This window comes from Pteropus vampyrus, unplaced genomic scaffold (genome assembly GCF_000151845.1).
Source record: "Pteropus vampyrus isolate Shadow unplaced genomic scaffold, Pvam_2.0 Scaffold391, whole genome shotgun sequence".
Taxonomy (NCBI): Eukaryota; Metazoa; Chordata; class Mammalia; order Chiroptera; family Pteropodidae; genus Pteropus; species Pteropus vampyrus.
In genome coordinates this window covers 745229-766999 of record NW_011889172.1, presented here as the reverse complement: position 1 = coordinate 766999, position 21771 = coordinate 745229, and the positions used below count along the sequence as shown (strand labels likewise).

The 21771-nt window shown below is 52.0% G+C and overlaps 1 protein-coding gene across 5 annotated transcripts in view; it reads right to left on the bottom strand.

Annotated features, from left to right (window-relative positions):
- Positions 1-21771, bottom strand: part of PDE4A (phosphodiesterase 4A) — a 43250-nt gene that overhangs the window by 4089 nt on the left and 17390 nt on the right. For 2 of the 5 annotated variants that reach the window (XM_011380265.2, XM_011380264.2), the window contains 13 exons: positions 11195-11386; positions 10314-10350; positions 10136-10206; positions 9297-9346; positions 8981-9093; positions 5578-5671; positions 3862-4085; positions 2162-2260; positions 1880-2044; positions 1566-1665; positions 1282-1436; positions 929-1051; positions 252-434 (listed from right to left, as the gene is read on the bottom strand). In XM_011380265.2, the coding sequence (XP_011378567.1) occupies positions 252-434; positions 929-1051; positions 1282-1436; positions 1566-1665; positions 1880-2044; positions 2162-2260; positions 3862-4085; positions 5578-5671; positions 8981-9093; positions 9297-9346; positions 10136-10206; positions 10314-10350; positions 11195-11386 (1606 nt within the window). Of the gene's footprint in view, positions 1-251; positions 435-928; positions 1052-1281; positions 1437-1565; positions 1666-1879; positions 2045-2161; positions 2261-3861; positions 4086-5577; positions 5672-7119; positions 7279-8980; positions 9094-9296; positions 9347-10135; positions 10207-10313; positions 10351-11194; positions 11387-20294; positions 20554-21716; positions 21766-21771 lie in introns of those variants that run through there. The other 3 variants (XM_011380268.2, XM_011380267.2, XM_011380266.2) reach the window with 3 other exon arrangements.

Sequence of the window (21771 nt, the reverse complement as noted above, 5' to 3'; positions counted from 1 at the left end):
GGCCAGCTAAGTATTATTACTGATGCTGTGGTGTTGCTGCAAATGAGTTAGAACTGTCTGAACACAGGTCGGTGTGCCCAGAGGCTGTCTGGCTGTTCTGTGGAGAAGAAAATGTTGCATATTTCCCATCAAGCTAGAAAAGGAAAAAACAAACTAAGACTTCACATTGTGGAGGGGCAGGTCAGGACCTCCAGGCCAAGACGGGGTGGGAGGCTGGCCTGCTCCCTTCCATTGGCACTTGGAAACGGTACCTGAGACTTCTCCACCGAGGCCGTGTGTTTGTCGCACATGGGGCTGATCTCCATGCCACGCTCACGTTCACGGTCGCCCTGCTGGAAGAACTCGGCCATGATGCGGTCCGTCCACTGGCGGTATAGCCCCAGCGGCTTGGTGGGGTTGCTGAGGTCTGCACAGTGCACCATGTTCCGTAGGACCTGCACGGGGCAGGGGACCTTCAGAAGCCATGCCCCTGACCCAGTCTGAGGCCTCAGGCTTCCTTACCTCCCCCTTGGAGGAAGCGTGGGGAGAAGGGGTAGGGGGGAGATGGAGAGAGATGGAGGAACAAAGAGGGAGAAGAGTGGAGGAGAGGAAAGGGGAGACCGGGAGGGGGAAAGAGGGAGTAGGGAGAGGTGTGGGGAGATGGAAAGGGGTGGGAGAAATGGGGGACAGAGGGGAGGGGAAGGTGGGGCAGCAGAGAGGAGGAGATGGTGGGGGAGAGGGGAAGGGAGAGATAGGAAGGGTTTGATGAAGAAAGGGAAGAATTGGGGGTGATGGGAAAGAGAGATGGGAGCTGGAAGCAGAAGATAGGAGGGGAGAGAGAGAAAAACAGACAGGAAGATCCGCAACAAGGGAGCTGAAGGCTGAGAGGGGGCGGCAACCCAGACCTGAAGGCGGGAGGGGCGGGGGAGGGCCCACACAAGGGGTGCACCTGGATGCGGTCGGAGTAGTTGTCCAGCAGAAGGACCCCAGAGCTGGTCACTTTCTTGGTCTCCACCATGGTCTTCAGGTCGGCCAAGAGGGTCATGTGCTTGGACATGTCCGTGGCCAGTACCTGTGAGCAACGGTGCGACACAGGGGCGACTGAAGCCCTGCCACCTGCCCGCTGTACCCACCCGAGCCTCTGAAGTTTTCACTTGGTACAACCTGTCTTCGCAAGCCCCTCCAAAAGATGCCTCTTCCCCAGGGGTGGTGGGAGTGGGGGGGCTTTCCATCTGGGACTCAGACCTCCCGGAAGCACCACCCTTCAAAGGCGACCTTTCCCTCTCTGTCCCCGCCGCCTACCATGTCGATGACCATCTTGCGCAGGCTCTGACGCTGGCGCTTGCTGAGGTTCTGGAAGATGTCGCAGTTGTCCCCCTGCAGCAGCTTGAAACCCACGGCCAGGTGATGGTTCTCCAGCACTGACTCGTCGTTGTACATGAGCGCCAGTTCTGAATCTGTGGCCCAGGCCGGGGCTGGCAGTCAGGGGAAGGGAGGACCCACAGGGCTGCCCCGAAGAGCAGAGCGGGCAAGTGCAGGCCCCGCCTCCAGCCCGGCAGGCCCCGCCCCCGTGGAGGATCACTCACTGGTGTTGATGAGGAACTGGTTGGAGACCCCAGGGTGGTCCACGTCATGGATGGCAGCCGCAAAGAGGGCCGCGAGAATCTCCAGGTCTGTGAACACGGCCTGGAGGCAGAGAGAAGGGGCCAGAGAGACACAGTGGTTAGAAAGATGGGGAGTCATACAGACAGGGTAAGAGACAGATGGGTGGTCAAGAAAGATGGGGGTCAGGAAAGATAAAGATCAGAGGGAGGAACGCGGTCAGAGAGAGAAGCAGGAGATCGGAGATGGTGGGCAGTCAGAGTGATGGGCTGGGGAGAAGGGGCCAGGCGGCGCTCACGTTCAGGGCAGGCGTCGCCAGCAGCACATGGGTGGACTGCAGCACATCAGCTGCATGCAGGCTGTTGTGGTAGGCCACATCCTGGTGGTAGTGGTCCTCCAAGGTCAGCATATATGTCACCATTGTTTCCACCGGGATGCGGAACATCTTCAGCAGGTTCCGTTCCTGAGGGCGGGTGTGGAGCAGAGGTGATCCCCCTGTTGATCCCCGCTAGCCCTTAGCTCTCTACCCTGGCCCCCTCCCTTGCACTGCCCTCACCCTGCTCCACTCAGCCCGTCCTACCTGGAATATCGTGTACATAATGCAGCTGAGGGAACGGCCCCCGGCATAATCAGACACTCGAAAGATGTTCAGGCCCCACTTGTTCAGGTTCTCCAGTTCCTGGAGGAGATGGAGGCCAGAGATCAGAAGCCTGCGAGGCCCAGGGCCCTCTGGACCCTTTCCTGCATAGCTCTGATCTGAAGGTTAGCACCATCACTGCTTAGCCTGTGGGTGGCATGCTCAGCGGTGCAGAATTTACTGCCCAGGGCCTACTGGGCCAGGAAATAACAAAGCAACCACAGCCACTGTCTATTAACTGCTTATTATCTGCCAGGCATTGCACTAAGCACTCAATCACGTCAGAGAGGTGACGTGACTTACCCAAGACTTGGCAGCTCACAAGAGGCAAAGCTGGGATGTAAACCCCAAAGTATAGCTCACCCTCCGGACTAAATTGCTCATGGGTGCCAGGAGGAAAGAAACATAGGCTAATTTTCCTTGGCTTTCCAGGATCCAGAACAGTGCCAGCACATAGTAGGTACTCAATAAACACTGGGTCACCCAATGTAGCACTGGCCAGTGTTAGCTCGCAGAAGGTTACGATAAATGTCAGCTGAGTGAGTCGCTGACAGTGCGTCACATCTATTGTACACATTAATGGGGGAGCCCCTTGTCTTAAGATCTCTTGGAAGAATCAGGAGCCAAATCCAGGTCTGGCCTGTAGTGGACATTGTTGGGCTTCTGCCCAGATCCCCTTCACTGGCCATCGCACTCACCCCCTGCCAGCCCCAGCTGCTGGGACTCTTGATTCTAAGGCCCACAGTTGCCCCACTCTCCAGAAAACTGCTTTTGCCACCACAGGAGCTACACAGAAGGGGTGAAGTCGTCCACCCTGGGGGCACTCCCCAGCCAGTGACTGACACCGACCAGTACAGAGGCCAACATTCTTCCCTCAAGATGGGCTCAACTCTGTGGTGCTGGTCACACTCCAGAGCTCCCCATGGGGTCAGGCTGAGGCCAGACTCCAGCCTAGACTACTTCCTTGCTTAGTTCTTTCCTCTGCTGCTCTCGAAGTCTCAGAAAGCAGGTACAAGTATCCTCCACTTTTCGAAAGTTCGAGTTATGCCACTCGCCTTTACAAAAGACTTACATTAGGACCTGTTTTTGTGAACCAAAAGAATTCTGAAGAGGTCTTTTGCTTTTAGGAAAAAGGTGAAAAGGGAAAACAGTGTCCAGCATTAGTTTTGTAGCAGCCATTGTAGAGGCCGCAGCACCCTGAGCAGCAAGAGTGGCCCTGCCAAGCTCTTGTCCAGGAACCACACTCAGCATCTCAGCTTCCAGCCACCAGAGCTTCGAACTTTGTCTTGTGAGCATCTGTGTTTTACTTTGATTTATTTTGTGCATCTGTTAGTAAAATGTATCCTAAGGTATCAGAAAAGCCTAAGAAAGCTGGTAAGGGTGTTATGCTTAGTGTAAAACTGAACATAATTGTTTTGATCGTGGTGAACAAAATAAATATGTATAAATCAATGGTAACTGCTGCTTTGCTTTATGCCATTTCGATTTACGAAAGGTTTCATAGGAACACTCTACTTTCGGATAGTAAGGGGACCTGTACACCCCGATCCTCATCTCAAACCAACCCGAAGCCTAGTCCTTCCCTGGGCCCCAGGAGACCCCTGTCCTTTTCCAGGCCAGCATCCACTGAGCCCCCAACACACTTGGGCGAGGAGCTCCTCTTGGTTTGTCTTCACCCCAAAGCGGGGGATGCTGGAATCTGTCAGGCTGCTGCTATGCATCAGCTTCTTCACCCCTGTGATCTGCGACATGGGCTGGAACTGAGGCCCAGGGGGCAGCGGCTGCTGGGAGGGTCTCTGCCGTGGCGCTTGCTGTTCTTCTCCATCCTTCATCGTGGGTGATGGGATCTCCACTTCATTTTGTTTGTCTGTATACGATGAAGGAGCGGCAAGCATGAGTTCCCCACAGAGACTCCCTATTTGGCCTTTAGACCTTATCCCGTTCACTTGGGAAGTCTCATCCAGGAGGGCAGACCACTTCTGGGAGTCACGCTGTTGGTTACCCATAGGCCGGAAACCAGAGGGGAGGAAGGAATTCTTCTGGGAGGTGGTAGGCTGGAGTTGGAACCCAGGGGCCTGCTCAAAGCTGTGGAATGGCACGGGTCCAATCGCCAGGTTTGGCATGGGGGTGGTGTGGGAAATCAACAAGTGGGGTGAGGATGCTAGGGAGAGCCGCTGCCTGACCCAGATAGGCAGGGAAACTTCTCTGGACTGGAAGACACCCTCATGGTGACTGAGAGTGCTGGGGGTGGGGGCGGTTGGACAGTGCTGGGAGGAGGGAGGGAAGGATGGTCTCTCCCGCTCCATGGACACCCTCCCCCCACCTGGTGACAGCAGCTTGCTAAGGAGCCAGCCCCAGCAGCCCTTTTCCTGAGCTTTAAGGGCTTCCAGAGCCCAGCCAGGGCCACCCATTGTGACCTGGGGCCTGTCAGGCAATAACAAGGCCTAATAGGGGTCATTTGCATGCCATGCTCCCATTGGCTGGATCTCAGAACTTGGCACAGCCACACCCCCACTGGCGGGAGCATTTGAAATCAGAACCTTCTTTTAAGATTGTGGGGAAATAGTGAGGGTAAAATTATCCTGAGTTTGTGGGAGGTATCCTCAGCTTGGGCTCTTGAGTTTAGAGGTTAGGATGAATTGGAGGTTCCCATGAGTTTGAGAGTTCCAATAAATTTGATGTATTCTACTGTATTGGGGGTTCTATCGGGTTAGGAAATTCTAAATTTCAGGAAGCTCTTCCAGGTTCTTAAACTTAAAAATTCTCTTGAGTCTGGGTATCTAAAGTTTGAAGAGTCTACTGAATTTGGGGGGTCCTATGCATTTGGAGATTCTATTGGATTTGGGGAATTTTTCAACTTGGAGGTTTTTTAAAGTGTTGGAATCTTTTATAGACTATTCAAGGCAGAGGTTCCCTCAAGTTTGAGAATCCTACCGAGGTTAGACATCTTTCTTGAATTTTGGGGGGGGTCTTCTGAATTTGGGGAGAATCCAAGTTTGCAGATTTTATTGAATTCTAGAGTAGGGGGCTTTTCAGCCTAGAGGCATTTTAAAGTTTAAGAATCCTATTTGAGTTTGGGAGTTTCTTGGGGTCTTGAGTTTGAGAGTTCCATTGGGGTTCCACTGAATTTGGAAGGGCTTTTCAGTTTAGAAAGATTTTATACTGTGCTGGTTCTATAGGAAATGGGGTCCCACTGGCTTTGGCGGCATCCTAAGTATGGGAACTCATAAGCATGACGGCTTTGATCTTTGGGGAGTTAAGAGTCAGAGTCCCTGGGCAAAGATGGGCAATAGGACCTGGGGCCTGGGGGGGCTCTCCAGCCCAGGTGTGTACCCTGCCACATGCTGCTCTTCACTCACCCAGGAATGTGGTGGAGATGTACTCAGAGACCTGGTTTCCTGACCTGCTCATCTCTGACAGGTGTGTGAGTTCACGGTTTAGCATCCTCTTGAACTAAGGTGAAGGAGGCAAGAAGGAAGGGATGATGGGTCAAGGAGAAGCGGGGGAGTCAGCCCCTCCCAAGAAATTTCTGAAAACCCCATGAGTCCCTCCTACTTTTCTGTTCAACCAACAGAAACCCCAGCAGGCTGCTAGAGGGGAGGAGTCAGCACTTCCTCTTCTCCCAGTTCTGATAGGGGTCCCCAAGGCTTGGGGGAGGGGCTCCCCTCCCCATCCTCTCTCCCCCTCCTCCCTAAGGAGAAGCCAGAGGGATACCTATAGAAGGGAGGGGCTCCTGACTAACAGGGAGCCAATGGGGTATCAAGAGAATCCCGTTGCCATGGCAATGGGAGTCTCCTTAGCAACTCCCCCTCCAACCAGCTGCTGAGCTTGGGGGAAAGGGGGGCAGGCTGCATGCCCCTTAACCCTTGCCTTCCCAGAGCTACCCCTGGCCTGGGTTTCCCCAGACATGGACCCTACTCCCTAGGCGCCCTGGCTCCCAGCCCCCAGCCCAGTTTGGAAGGACGGAACACAGTCCCAAAGTTCTGGGTGAAAAAAAGGTTTGGCCAGAGTGAGAGGGAATAGTGAGCCAAAGAAACCCTAGTTCAGTCACCCAAGAGAGAGGGGTTCCCATTACAGCCCCCCATCCTCCAACCTCAGGGGCAGGACAGACACCAGATGAAGGGAGTACACTCAGAATCAAGCTTGGGGGCTCCTCCTGGTCCCCCCATGCCAATTCACAGAGCATCTGCTGTGACATTGTGCAAGGAGGAGAAAGGGCATCTCCTCCCAACCCCCAAGATCCTCCAAAGCACCCCCAAAGCAGGAGCCGTCTCTGTCCAGAGGATCAGGAGGGTCACTGGGCAGGAAGGATGAGCCCGCATAGCCCACACCGGGACAGGGCGCTCACTCCTCCCAGTGCTGCCCAAAGACCCTGGGCACACATAAAGAGACACACATGCGTGCTCACGCACGCACACACGCAAACAAGATGGACCTACAAAGTCACAAACTGCACACCGAGTCACAGATTCCTGTGTTACACAGTTCTACACAGCCCCAGATACACAAATCAAGGGGCCTATATAATAAGGTGGTCACTGACACTCAGGGTCACATGCCCCAGAAAAATCACGCAGATCTAGGCTCACAAACACGCCCAATATACCACGATCAGAGCCATGTGATCTCAGACAGGGCCACGCCATGACCCAGGCAAACGAGCATATGGTCAGGCAGCCCTACACCACTGTAGACACATACATGTGTGCTGACAGTCACACCCAGAGAGAGACCCCCAGCTATCTATGCCCAGCCCTGGGCCACACACAGACACACAGTTGTAAGCATTCATTTCCAGGCTACACACGTGCACAGCTGCACACATAAGTCCAGACCGGGGGTCAGAGGTCAGAGGGCCACAGCCTGGTCTGCTGCCCACTCTCCACCCCGAGGTCCCCTACCTGGTCCCACCAGCCCACCAGCCACGGCTTGGAGCAGGTCTCGCAGAAGAAATCCACCAAGGGCATCTTGGAGTCTTGGCCCCGCTCAGGGCTGCCGCACACAGAGGCTGGGCTTGGGGAGTCCCAGGATCAACAGCCACCGTCTGAGGTGGGGGTGGGGTGCTGGGTGGGTGGGCAGTGGAAGGGGGAGCCGCGGAGGGGCCTGGGCCGGCCCAGCAGGGCTGGGGGCTCCCTTCCCCTCCGCGCTCCCGGTGGCAGCCCTGGTTACATGGTCTGCCAGCCCCTGGCCCCTGTGGGCCCCTCCACAACAGCGGCTGGAGGCGGCCAGGGACCCCTGCCCATGGGGGGACAGGGCTAGGGTCCCAGGAGGTGGCTTTGGAGGCTCTGGCTCTGTGTATGCGCCTGTGTGTGTGTGTGTGTGTGTGTGTGTGTGTGTGTGTGCTCACTGCAGCACTGGCAGGCTGCATGTGATGTCAGCTGGTGCCGGGGGTTGTGGGGGGGGGCGTTAAAGGGGCATTGGAGCCCACGGACCTCAGCCAGGACTCAGGTAGGACTACTAGGGATGGGCAGGGCGGCACACACCCCCTCAAGGGGATATGCCCGCTCCACAGACACACTCAGAGACAAAGACACACATCCAGATGTTCCACATATTCATAGACACACAAACACTCTGAGACACACCTTCCACACCAACACAGCCAGACACTTGATACACTTGAATACACACAAATACTCAAATGCTTTCAACCCTACATAGACCCCGCCCCCAACACACACAGCCGCAACTCTGATGTGCAATAAATTTACAGGTATACAGTTGAGTACACAGAGATACAAATGCTTTCAGACATGCCCTTTCCAAAAATACGGATCCACACCCAGACGTGGAGACACACACTGAGGGACAAACACCAAGACACTGGACACACACATAGTCAACACACTTGTAGACACACTTTCAAATAAACACAAATACCCATGTAGCCTTAGACACAAATGTACCTGACAAATCCATAAGGGTATATATACACACAAATACCCACATCACAGACACACACTCGTAGATCCACATTCAAAAACACATTCACATTCTCAGATGCTCAACACACAATCGACCTCAGACATATGTTCTCAGACAAACCTCCACCCACAGATGTATGGACCCCTCCAACAAAAACACCCCCACCTGCACACTCATTTCCTGATAGGCATCCTCCCACAGAGGCTGCCACCATGCTGCACAACTCTCAGAAGCATCATTCGCACTGCCTGCTTCCTGAATAGTGCCCCCTGGAGTTGTGCAGTGCACAGACTGCACAGCTGTACATAGAAGTCTTGCACTCTCCCCAGAAGCCCTGCAAGCATACCTACATAGTCACAAACACATGGAGATTCACATTCACATTCCCACCTGGACCAACTCACACCTGCAGACATGTACACCCCTCTGGTACAGCCCCACACACTTGCAGTCCCAAATAATCACCTGTACATACTCACACACCGTCCACATGTACACATCTGTATAGCCATCCTGATGGAACCTCTGAGAACATAGCCACACCTCACAATGCAAATGCGTAGCCAACAAGTCAACAGCCGCCACAGATAACACACTTATAGACCATAGAAGCATAGGACCCCTCCGCAAGAGAGATGGTTGTCTACCGACAGACATGTAGCCAGACACACGTACACTCACACACACCAGATTCCCTTGGCCCTGGGAGACGTAACCTATAGAAGCTACAAAGTCCTGAAGCTGCCGCCTAGGCGTTGGCCTGGCCCAGGGATTGATCTCACCCCATAGACCCCATCCAAGGATGGGCCCCACCCCGACAGCACCGCGCCCAAATACCTTGTGGGACGCCATCTCGCTGACTGAGCGGTAGGTCTGCATGGTCTCTAGCTGCTCCAGACACCAGTCCAGCTCCTCCAATGTCTCCCGGGCCAACTGCTGACACGTCTCCTCTGGAGAAGGGGCAGCAGGGGAGGTGACTGAGAAGATCCACAGGCAGACCCCCAGAGGCCCCAGCCCGTGGTGATGGAGGTCTACTAGGTAAGTAGGTTGCTAGGAAAGGGGAGTGAGTTAACCACCCCAGGGGTCAACCACCCCAGGGACCCTCACCAGGGCAGTAAGAGGGGCCCCTTCCACTCCCCCCGGGCTTAGGTACCTGACAGCGTAGCCTTGCAGACAGGGACTGGGCCGCTCAGCGGAGACCGCCTGCAAAGAAATGGGGCTCCAGTGCCAGCCCTGGCTCCTCCAGAGCCCTGCCACCCCTTCTCCATGAATAGTGGATATTCCTTTTACTGATCACTCACTGTGTCCCAGACATGCTGCCATGTACTCTGCCTATAGCCTCTCACAGAGCCCCACAAGAACCCAGTTTACAGACAAGGAAACTGAGGCTCAAGGAGGTAAACCAGCTTCCTGTGAACCATGGCTGAGCAGCTATAGGGTCAGGTCATGTGTCTCCAAAGTTCCTGCTTCTTGACCATCCCTCCTCCTTATTCCTTGAACCTTCTGAAGGTGGCTCTGATCCCTCACTCCCGAGGGACCAGCAGCTCTCAGCCACACCCAACCCGAAATGAGAACCACTACTATATAGCGAGCACGTATGATGTGCTGGGCAATGTTCTATATATCATCTTTGGATTCCTCATAGCAGCTATCTGTCGGAGGCACTATTAAATCCCCATTTTATGGAGGGGGAACAGAGGCACCACAGGATGCTATTTGCCCAGCAAGTTGGCATGAGGGCAGGGGAGGTTGTGAGGCTATGGGTGGTCAGCAACCCTGTGTCAGACCCCTCGGTCTGTATTTATAAAAGTTTTTGTGTCTTAGGAATTTGAATTACAATGGTTTACTGGCTCAGAGGGAACTGTTGCCTGAACAGAGACTCAGAGAGGTCAAGTACAAGTTCCTGCCTGAAGTCACACAGCAGAACTGAGAGTGGAACCTAGGGGTGCTTAGCCTCATGATCATGGTCGTTGGGGTCCAGCCTCGACTTACTTGTTGCTGGGAATGGGCACGTTGGTCAGGAGTGAGAAGTTGCTGCGGACGCTCCGGAGACTGGCCAGCACCTGGGACCGGGAGCAGCAGTGAGGACAGGGTGGATGGGGCTGGGCCCCCATCCCCAAGTGTGGAGGAGGATTGGAGCCCCTTCCCTCCTTTAGTAGAGGGGTCTCACCTGTGCGAATGGAGTCACGATGAGGTCCTCGGCGTGCCTATAATCAAGGACAGGGGCAGGTCAGAGGGCCTCTCAGTAGGATGCCAAAGGACCTGGGAGGAGAGAAGCTGGGGGCCAGAGAAGCAACTCCCTAGGGTGCACACTCCGGGAGCTGGGCCCAGGGAGGCTGACAGGCAGTAGGGGCTCTGTGGGCTCAGGGGAGAGGGCACTTACTCCTCACAAAGGTAGACATGCGGCAGGGGCTGGTCCTGAAGGAAATGGGCTGAGGCAGGTGTGTGGGGTGGTAGATGCGCTACAAGGGCTGGGCCTGGTGAGGGCAGTGGGTGGGGCGGAGCCTAGGGGACTGAGGTGGGTGCCTTGATGGCCAAGGGCAGGGCTGGAAGATCCAATAAGAGGGGAGGGGGCTGAGCAGGTCTGGGGGGTGCTCACACCTCAACAGGTGGTCAGGATAAGGGGGCTTAGGGAAGGCTGGAGGAGGAAAAGAAGAGGGGTCAGCCAAGGCAGACACGGGGAGGAAGCAGTGGCAGGGAGGGGCTCAAGCGGGGATGCTCCCTCCTTGCTGGAGACACAGGCTGAAGTGGGGCCAGGCCCCCACAGCACATGGGTAGGTTGGGCAGGTGGGGACTATATGGACATGGGTGGAAGCTGGGCCTGAGGGAAGGGCTCAGTGTAGCTGCAGGGGAGCAGAGATAGGGTGGGGACTCTTTGGGTAGACTTGCTATAAAGGGACCAAGCTCTTGATGGTGGAAGGGGGCTGTTTACCCTTCACTGGGGAGGACAGGTCTGGGGGCCTGGGCAGTGCCCCACCTCCTGCTGGGAAGGGCAGCTTGTGGTAGGGCCAGGCCCGGAAGAGGTAGCAGGTGGGATTAGGGGATGCTCACGCCTCGCTGGTGACTGACGAGTTCCGGGACATGGTCTTGGGTGACATGTCATAGTCGCTGTCTGAGCGGTAGAGGAAAGATTCACGGCGCTGGCTGGTGGCCGCCCCAGCATGCAGCACAAGGCCCGGGCTCGCCTGCGAGTCCAGGGGGCTGCGGCCGGGCGAGGGTGTAGGCCCATTCTCTGCCTCGAAGCTGCAGGGGCAGGCAGAAACAGGGGTTATGGGGGCTGAGAGGGCATTGGGGAGGTTAAGAGGAACAAGGGGGCCGAGGGAATTCCTGGCAGAGATGGGCGGCAGATAGAAGACATTAAAGAAAGACACACACCTCAAAAGAGATTGGAGACAAAGACTTGCAGAGGTCAGTTACTGAGAGCCTTTGTGAGCCAGGCCCTGTTGCAGGTGTTGGAGACACAGCAGTGACCAAGACAGACCATGATCTTCCCCTCACGGAGATGACATGGGGAAGGCTAGACTATAAACAGGTTAACTAGCGACAATGTATACCCCAAAAGTTGTGAGATCCTCCTTGGCTCTACTCTTCTCTTTGCAACTAAAATCAGGCTTGCTTCCGAAATCTATTCAGGATCTGTCTACTTCTCACTCCTCCCTGGCCAGCCCCGCTCATCATTTGCCTGGATCAGTGCATTCACCTCGGCCCTGGTCCCTGCCTCCTGTTTTTGCTCCTCAGTCTGTTCCCCTCTTAAGCAGACAGAGGGAGCCTGTGAACACCTGAGTCAGGTCACATCCCTCTACTGCGCAGAACCTTCTAAGGTCCCTAGCTCACTCAGAGCAAAAGCCAAAGTCCTCACTATGGGCCACAGGGCTCCTTGCCCTGTGACTTCCCACTCTGCCCCTCATTCACTCTGCTCCAGCTACAATGCCTCCTCACTATTCTCTAAACATTCCAGATACGGTCCTGCCCCAGGGCCTTTGCACAGGCTGTTTCCCCTGCCCAGATCTCCAATGGATCCTCTTTCACCTCCTTCAAGCCTCAGCTCAAATGTTGCCTCCTCAGGGAGGCCTCCCTTGACTAACCCATCTAAAATTCCAACCCCTGGCCTAATATTTCTTATTTCTCTTCCTTAAAAAAAACTCTACTTACTTGACATATTCTATGTTTTACTTCTTTATTATTTGTTTTCCCTTCCCAAACTAAGTGCTGAATATCAGGGATTTTTGTCTGCTTTGTTCACTGCTATACCCCTTGGTATCCCTTGAGCCAAGATCATGGCCTGGCACATAGAGGGTAGTCAATAAGTGTTTATTGGATGAATCATAAAATGAATGAGTGAATGAATGAATGAATGAATACATGAACTGGATTGTGCCATGCAGAGAATTAAAACTAGGTAGATGACTGGCAAGTTACTGGAGAGATGATTTTAGCTGCTGTGGTTAAAAAAGGCCTGTCTGAGGAGGTGACATCTGAGCAGGACCTCAAAGATGAGAAGGAGCAGGCCACGGGTCAAGAGGTGGTGGAAAGCACTCAAAGGTGAGGGAACAGCAAGTGCAAAGACCCTGGGGCAGGATTTAATTTTTGTTTGAGGGCCAGCAAGGAAGCTGATGTGGCTGGAATGGAGATACAGACAGACTAGGACAGAGATAGAGCTGCAGAGAGGGGAGACAGTGGAGTCCCAGCCTGCGGGCCCTGGCAAGACCAAGACTCTCAGGATGAGGCAGGGAGATGATGGCTATGCCACTTCCAAAATGAGGACAACCACCGCCTCCAGGTGACCAGTATTAACAGGGGTTAAATGCTGAAAACAATGCCCTGCACAGAGCTCAAAAAACATTGGTAATTCTAAGTCAACCAGCCCCACATAAGCCACCTAGGAAATGGACTCAGCAGGACAGTCACTATGGAGAACTGAGGATGAGAGCAGGAATTGTGTGTCCGCAACGTGCTATTTGGCCTTGGGAAGGCCGCTGCCCTCTCTGGTCTGTTACTCCATTGTTAAAGTGAGGATATTAGACTGGAGAGCAGACTTCAGGCTGTGCCCTGGGGGTACAAGGAAGTAGCGAGAGGAAACGGAATTCTCCCCTTCCTGGTCTACCTATTGCGAGTCAGCATAAGATTATATTTGAATAGTCCCTCTGCTAAGAAATAAGTTTGAAATCACCAGGACAGTGATACCAGCTTCCATAAACAGAGGGAAAAAAATGAGTTTTTTTTCTAGGCTAGTTCTGGGGAGGGGGAATGCGGAGTGAACTGCATTAACTCTATTTTACAGATGAAGAAACAGGTACAGAGAGGAGAATGATCAGCTCTGGGTCACACAGCAAGACCATGGTGGGGTCAGAATTTGAACCCAAGTCTTGTGACTCCTGAGACCAAAATGTTAACTTCTGTCCTCTGCCTACCTGACCCCATCAGAGCATATTCCTCCCCTTAGAAAAAATGTTCCAGGGAGCCAGGCAGCCAACACTAAAAGCAGAGTAGGGTTGGGGCCCTGAGTAACCAGACAGACCAATTTTAGGAAAGAAACCTGAAATTTTACATAGTCAAAAATTTAAACTTCTTTTAAAAACAAACTTCAAAAAACTTTAAAAAATACTATGAAAACTTACACTCTAAAAAAAAAAGACACTATCAAGAGAATAAAAAGACAAGCTATGGACAGGGAGAAAATACATGACAAAGAACTTGGATCCAGAATATATAATGAACTCCCAGAACTCAATAACAAGAAGACAAACAACCCAATTAAAAAATGAGCAGAAGTTTGGACAGTTCGCCAGAGAAGATATCTACATGGCAAATAAGCACAGGAAACATCATTTGTCCTTAGGGAAATGCAAATTAAAACCATGAACTATCACTTCATACCTACTGGGATGGCTAAAACAAAGAAACAAATAAAAACTGACAATAATAACAAGTGGTGGCAAGGATTCAGAGCAGCTGGAGCCCTCATTCGCTGCTGCTGGAAATACCAAGTGGTACAGCTACTCTAGAAGAGAGTTGGTCAGTTTCTTATGCAAATAAATGCATACTTACTGTACGATTCAACAAATCCACTTTTATGTATTAACCCAAGATGAATGAAAATATACGTCCACTCAAAACCTGCAGACCAATGTTTATAGAAGCTCTGTTCATAATCACCAAATACTGGAAACAACTAAACCAAACGCGCACCAATGGGTGAACGGGGAAATTGTGGCAGATCCACACCAAGCAATGCTATTTGGCAATAAGAAAAGAAAACACACACACACACACACACACACACACACACACACACACACACGTATTTGGTCTCTGCCCTGTTTTCCTAGCATACAGTTCATAAAACCCTGGGAATCTCAGAAGTGAAAGGTGTTTTTTTGTAAGCTAATGAGATGACTGTCTGCTAGGGACTCCCAGATAGTCTCGGGATGGGGGTGCCGCTTGCCAGGGGAGACAACCATGTAACTTTAGAAGATTGTAACTTTCAACCCCGCTCCCAGACCTCCAGGTCTAGAGAGGCTGGAGGTTGAGTTAATCACCAATGGAATGGCCAATTACCTAATCAGAACAAAACATCCCCCCCAAATCCCTCAAGGACAGGGTTCAGAGAGTTGCTGGGTTGGTGAGCACATTGAGGAGCGGGAGAGTGGCACATGGAAGAGGAGAGGCCAGGAAGCTCCATGTCCCTCCCCCACATACACCTCTTCTCTTTGGCTATTCTTGAGTTATATCTTTTATAATAAACCAGTAACCTAGTTTGTAAACTTTTCCTGAGTTTTTAGTAAATTTAGTAAATTATCTAACCCGAGGAGGAAGGCTAAGAGAAAGAAGCCAGTGATGATATTACATGTGTCAAAACTCATGGAACTGACTAATAATTGAATTTAGCAAAGTTGCAGGATACGAAATTAACACAGAAGAATTAGTTGCTTTTCTATACACTAACAGCGAACAATCTAAAAAGGGTATTACAAAAACAATTCCACATACAATAACATCAAAATAAATAAGATACTTAGGAATAAACTTAACCAAAGAGGCAAAAGCCTTGTACACTGAAAAGTACAAAATATTGCTGAAAGAAATTAAAGAAGACACAAATAAATGTAACGACACTCATATTCATTGATTGGAAGACTTAAGGTGAAGATGTCAACACTACCCCAAAACGATCTACGGATTCAATGCAATCCCTATCAAAATCCAACAATATTCTTTGCAGAAATAATTAAAAAAAAAAAAGTCCATCCTAGAATTCACATGGAATCTATAGGGACTCTGAATAGCCAAAGTAATCTTTAAAAAGAAAAACAAAGTTGGAAGACTCACACTTCCTGATTTCAAAACTTACAACAAAGGTACAGTAACCAAAACAGTGTGGTAGTGCATAGGCAGACATATAGACCAATGGAATTAAACAGAGAGCCTAGAAATAAAACCTAACATATATAGTCAAATGATTTTTGACAAGTGTGCCAAGACCATTTAATGGGAAAAGGACTGTCTTTTCAACAAATCATGCCGAACACTGGTTACGAACATACCAAAGAATGATGTTGGATCCTTATCTCACACCAATTACAAAAAGAAACCCCGAATGGATCAAATACCTAAACATAAGAGCTAAAACTATAAAACTTTTAGAAGTTTCACAACATTGGATTTGGCAGTGATTTCTTGGATGATACCAAAAGCACAAGCAACAAAATAAAAAATAAATTGGACTTCATCAAAATTAAAAACTTTTGTGTCTCAAAGAATACAATTAAGAGTGAAAAGGCAATCCACAAAATGGGAGAAAATTTTTGCAAATCGCATATCTGAAAAAGGATTTATATCTAGAATATATAAAGAACTAAAACTTAATGACAGCAACAAAAATCAAACAAACCAATTAAAAAGTGGGCAAAGGACTTACACATTTCTCCAAAGAAGATATACAGACGAACAATAAGCACATGATAAGATGGTCAACCCCATTAGCCATTAGGGAAAGGCAAATCAACCACAGTGCCATACCGCTGCATACCCTATTATTATTTGTTTGTTTGTTTATACCAAGTTTATTGGGGGTGACATTGGTTAATAAAATTATATAGGTTTCAAGTGTACAATTCTATAATACATCATCTGTATATGGCATTGTGAGTTCGCCACCCAAAGTCAAATCTCCTTCTCTCACCATATACTTGACCCTCTTTACCCTTATCTACCTCCCTCCCTCTCCTTCTGGTAACCACTAAACTGTTAATCTGTGTCTATGAGTTTTTGTTTGTTTGTTACTTTCAGTTTTATATTCCACATGTGAGTGAAATCATATGGTTCTCAACCTTTTCCATCTGTGACTTATTTGCTTAGCGTGATATTCTCAAGATCTACCCATGTTGTCACAAATGGCGGTATTTCATCTGTTCTTATGGTTGAGTAATATTCCATTGTATATATGTACCACGTCGTCTTTATCCAATCATCTATCGAAGGACACTTTGGTTGTTTCCATGTCCTGGCCACTGTAAATAATGTTGCAATGAACATAGAGGTATTTATATCTTTATGAGTAAATGTTATCAAACTTTTTGGGTAGATAGTCACCCAGAGGGGTTGCTGGGTCATCTTTAAATTTTGAGGACCCTCCATACTATTTTCCATAGTAGCTACATCAGTTTGCATTCCAACCAACAGTGTACAAGGGGTCCCTTTTCTCCATATCCTTGCCAACACCTGTTATTTCTTTTCTTTTTGATAACAGCTATTCTAACAGGTGTGAAGGAGGGCTATTATTTAAAAAATGAAAATAACAAGGGTTGGTAAGGATGTGGAGAGATTGGAATACTTGTGCATTATTGGTGGGAATGTAAAAATGGTGCAGGCAATGTGGAAAACGGTTTGGCAGCTCCTCAAAAATTTAAGTATAGAATTACTATGTGATCCAGCAATTCTACTTCTAAAAGTGAAAGCAGGGACTCACACAGTCATTTGTACACCAATGTTCATAGCAGCATTATTCACAATATAGCCAAAAGGTGGAAACAACTCCTGTCCATCAACGGATGAATGGATGGAGAAAAATCACACACACACACACACACACACACACACACACACACACACACACACACGAATATTATTCTGCCTTAAAAAGAAATTTTGACACATGCTACAACATGGATGAACCTTGAAAACATGCTAAATGACATAAGCCAAACACAAAAGAACAAATATCGTGCAATTCCACTTACATGAGGTCCCTAGGAGAGTCAGATTCATAGAGACAGAAGGTAGAATGGTGGCTGCCAGGGGCTGGGGGAGGGGCATGGGGAGTTAGTATTTAATGGACAGAGTTTTATTTGGGGAATATGAAAAAGTTCTGAAGACAGATGGTGGTGATGGGTGCACAACAATGTGAGTGTACTTAATGACACTGAACTGTACACTCAAAAATGGTTAAAATGGGAAATTTTATGGTATTTATATTTTACCACAATAAAACAAACTTCGTATAGATGTATACTAAAAAGGGCACACTTAATATATGTTAATCTTTTAAATAAATTTTAAAAACACACCTTATGATAGAATACTTCATCACAAGCTTGGGCCTTTGATGCTGATGCCCGTGTACTGAGCTCCTGCTGTGTATGGGGCTCCAGGTCAGACCCTTTGGGCATGTAGTAACAAGACACTTACTGAGTACTCGTTGTGGGCCTGGCATTATCGAGGTGCTTTATGCACATGAATCCAGTTATGTCTCTCCCCAACTCTGTGAGTTGGGTTCCATTAACATCCCTGTAAAATGAGGAGACTGAGGCACAGAGGGGCTGGGAGGGGTTGGTGGCCTCCATACCTGAGAACCATGTCCTGTCTCCCAAGGATTTTCTTTTTGGCTCTGCTGAGTGCCACTGGGAACGGGAGTGAGCCGTACCTATGTAGGTAGGACCCCTCCCCTGCCCCAAGAACTGAAGTGCAGTTTAGAGAAGGTGAGACCCAAGCCCCCTGAGAGCATCCAACTATCATCTCAGGCAGCTTACTAAAACCCCAGGGGACTCAGCTCACTGCAAGCAGGAGCCCAGAGGCCAGGATGGGAAGAGGCTCTCTGGGGCCCTGCTGTTTGTGCTTCCAGGAGCTACATCCCCTGGGCTGTGGAAGGGCAGAGGGAAGGGGATTCAGCCTGTTGAACTGCAGCCTGAGAATGAGGGGTCTCAGCTACTCCCCAGAATCAGATCCCCAGGCAGTGGGGTGTCACCCTTCCCTGGCCTGCAGCTGCTCAGGGTGACCCAAAATGAGGCTAGAGGCTGTACCAGAGATGTCCCAATGGACCCAAAGTCACAAACCAGAGACAAGGGCATCCAGGAGGCCCTGACATCACAGCCAAATGCCCAGACACTCCATCAGAAGGAAAAGGATGGGCCCAAGGCTCTCCCCAGGCAGGCTGACTATGGCATTCTCAGGCGACATTGCTATCTGCCTCCACTCCTCTGGGGCCTCTAGGCCTGTCCACCTGGGCTTCCAAGCATCAAATTGGGCCTCTGGGGGACTGTGCAGTCCAGGGGCAGATCCAGGCTTCAGAGAGTTCTGCTGCAGGGGTCAATGAGAAACAAACAAGCTGGGGCGGGGGTGGGGAGTAGCAAAGAAAGGGGACATGCCCCAGTTGGTAAAAATCATAAGGACAATGAAAGTAGCCAACTGCTCTTAGGTGCCACACACTAGGCACTGTGCTGGGCACGCACACTCATCTCCACTTTCCAGAGAGAAGCTGAAGCAGAGAGGATGAATAACTTGGATGGCGGTAGAGCAAGGATTCGAATCTGGGCAGCTGGGCTACAAAGCTGCACGCTAAATCACCGCATGTGCATCTCCCCGGAGCAGGCCTGATGTCTCCCCAGGCTCTGCCCCACTCTATCCGACTCCTTTGTAGGAGGTGCTAGGCAGCCTTTATGGAAAGGCCTGGCATTTGCTTTGTGAAGGTCACATAGAGGTTGAGGGCGGGCACTGGTGTGTGTCTGCCAAGCAGGCGCGTGGTGCCAGGTGACACGGCTGTTAGTGGGGTTGGGTGTACGAGAAGGGTCCATGCAAGTGTGAGTCGGAGGCGGGTGTTCAGGAGCACCTGTGTTCACAGAGGTATCTGCGTGGATTTGTTCGTGTGCATGTGCGTGTGTGTGTGTGTGTGTGTGTGTGTGTGTGAGAGTGGGGTCTGTTCACAGTGCCTGCATGGATCTGTGTGTCTTTGTGACTCTGTGAGGGTGTACCTGTGTGCTGCACACGCACTGTGACTGTCCCTGACTCCTGAGTGGGTATCAGGTGTGCTGTGTGCAGGCGGAATCCAGCCTGGTGTGTGCTGCGGTGAGAGTGTGCTCCCGCAGGCAGTGCGGTGTACACAAGACTGTGTGAGGCTGGGGTTACCGTGGTCTGTGTGTCACTGTGGCCATGGGTCAACTGTGGGGTTCTCTTTGTGTCCCCACCAGCCAGGAGACCCATGCCTAGCACACTAAACATCAGGTGACCCCAAGTGCCCTGTGCGTGGGTGTGTTCGTGTCACGTGTGGCTGTGTATGTGGAGTGTGTATGTCCATGTTGGGGAGCATGTGTGTGTCCAGGTGTCTGAAGGAGTTGGTAGAGAGGACCAAGAACATGGCTGGAGTATCCTAAGAACTCTGAGACCCTAAATGCCACTTCTCTGCCCCAGCACTGTCCAGGGGATCCTAACTACTCACCCCCACAGGAGTTCTAGCAGGAACCTTCTCCCCACCCCCACCCCAGCTTGGTTTTCAGCCTGGCAACCCCAGCAAGGAGGGAGGAAGGGTAAGGCTGGAAGGACCTGGCTGGAGGCTAGTGGCCAGGGAGTGGAGCCCAGGTGACCTTGGACACCCATGCTTGCTGCCATGGTGAGTGCCAGAAGCCCAAGTTTAGGGGCACCAAGAAGGTGAAGGGGTCCTATCTTGGGCAGGCAGAAAAGGGGCAGGACCCCTCACCCATTTTTTAAGCCACCACCTGCAGGAAGCCCTCAGCAGCACCCAGATCTGTAGGGCCAGGGAAAGGGGTGGGGCTGAAGGCAGACCCTGAAAACCACTTTGGAGACTCCCCAAGACAAACTGGGCTACCCCACCAGCGCAGCCAGAGCCCTCTGGTGGCGGGACTGGCTGCGGGCCACCCACCTGACAGATATGCCTGGAGGGTGCCAACAGGTGTCCTCGTCGCTGAAGGAGAAGTGGAACAGGGACTCACAGCCCGCGTGGGGCAGTGCTAGGGCAGGGGGCCGGGGCCGGGCCCGGCGGGCTGCAGTGGAGCGCATGGGTGCCAAGCGCTGTAGGGACGCGCATGGGGACAGCTGCACCGTGCTGTGGCGTGCACTGTTCGCCAGGCCCGAGGTGTCGGCGGCCGCCGCCAGCGCTGACTCCACACCTGCCCTCCCGGTGAACCCCCAGGCAGGGCTTCGAGCGTTCTCCGGTCCGCAGCGCAGGGGCGAACTCTGCGCCTGCCTCCTCTTGCGGGGCCCCGCGGAACTCTGCGCACACTTCCCGCTTGCCTCCCTTCCCCAGAGCCACAGGGCGCGGGAGGGGGGCCGGAGGGGGGTGCCCCGGGCTCCGGTTTCCCGGGCTCCGGGCCCGCCCCCCCCCGCCTCTGGCCCCGCCTTCCTCCCTCCTCATCTTGACGTCGAGCTGGGCCCGCTGGAGGTCTCCGAGCGCGGTGCGCCCCCGCGGGGACGAGAGGCCTGCGGTGGCGAAGTGCGAGGTCCGGTGACAAAAACCCGGGGGAGGGACGACGGATGCGGGGGAGGTGGAGCTGGGGGACGGAACGCAGACAGGCGAGACTCCGAGAAGTGGAGACAGAGACACAGAGAGAAAGCCGGAGAGAGGCACTGATTTGCCCTACCACGCCCTCTCTGACCTTATGCAGGGCTCCAGAGGCCCCAACCCTCCAGTCCCCTGTTCTCTCCCCGTCCCATGTCTCCCTTTCTGTGTCTCCAGACTCTGATTCTAAACAAGTGCGGGGAAAGGGGCCGGTAGAGGACCTTCTCCCGACTTGGGAGAACCCCCAGCGCCATCCTGCGCCCGCCTCCGTTTCCAGGATAAAGGGACACTGGGAAGTTAGGGCAGATGTGGCCGCTAGGCAGAAAAGGGGCTGTTCGCCCCCGCAGTCCACCCAGGTCTGGCCAGGAAGGGAACTTCCATTTGCCCTCGGTGCCCAGTGCACGCGGTGACCAGAGAGCCTTCTGGCAAAGCAACCCTGAGGGGACCGCTTGCCCCATCTCAACCGGCCGTTAGACTGAGGCCGACAGAACTAAACACGAGTCCTCAGATCACCCTGGGTGACAGGTTGGCCTCATTCCCCAAAGCCTGACCGCAGCCTCAGGTTTGCACAGGAAATGGGAGGAACGTAGCGTTTATTGAGCGCCTACTGCATGCCCTATCAGATGTCTCCACAGCAACCCTGACGGGTAGGGACGATTTTTATCGCTGCCTTAATGACGGAAGAGGAAAAGAGAGGCTGGGCAGAGCCAGCTACGAACCCCAGACACCAGCGCGCGCCAGGTGGCCAGGGGACACTAGAAACCACGGCCACCTGGGCGCACTTACCCAGCCCACGCCTGGTGGCCGAACTCCTGGAAGTTACGGAAAAGCCGAAGGCGCC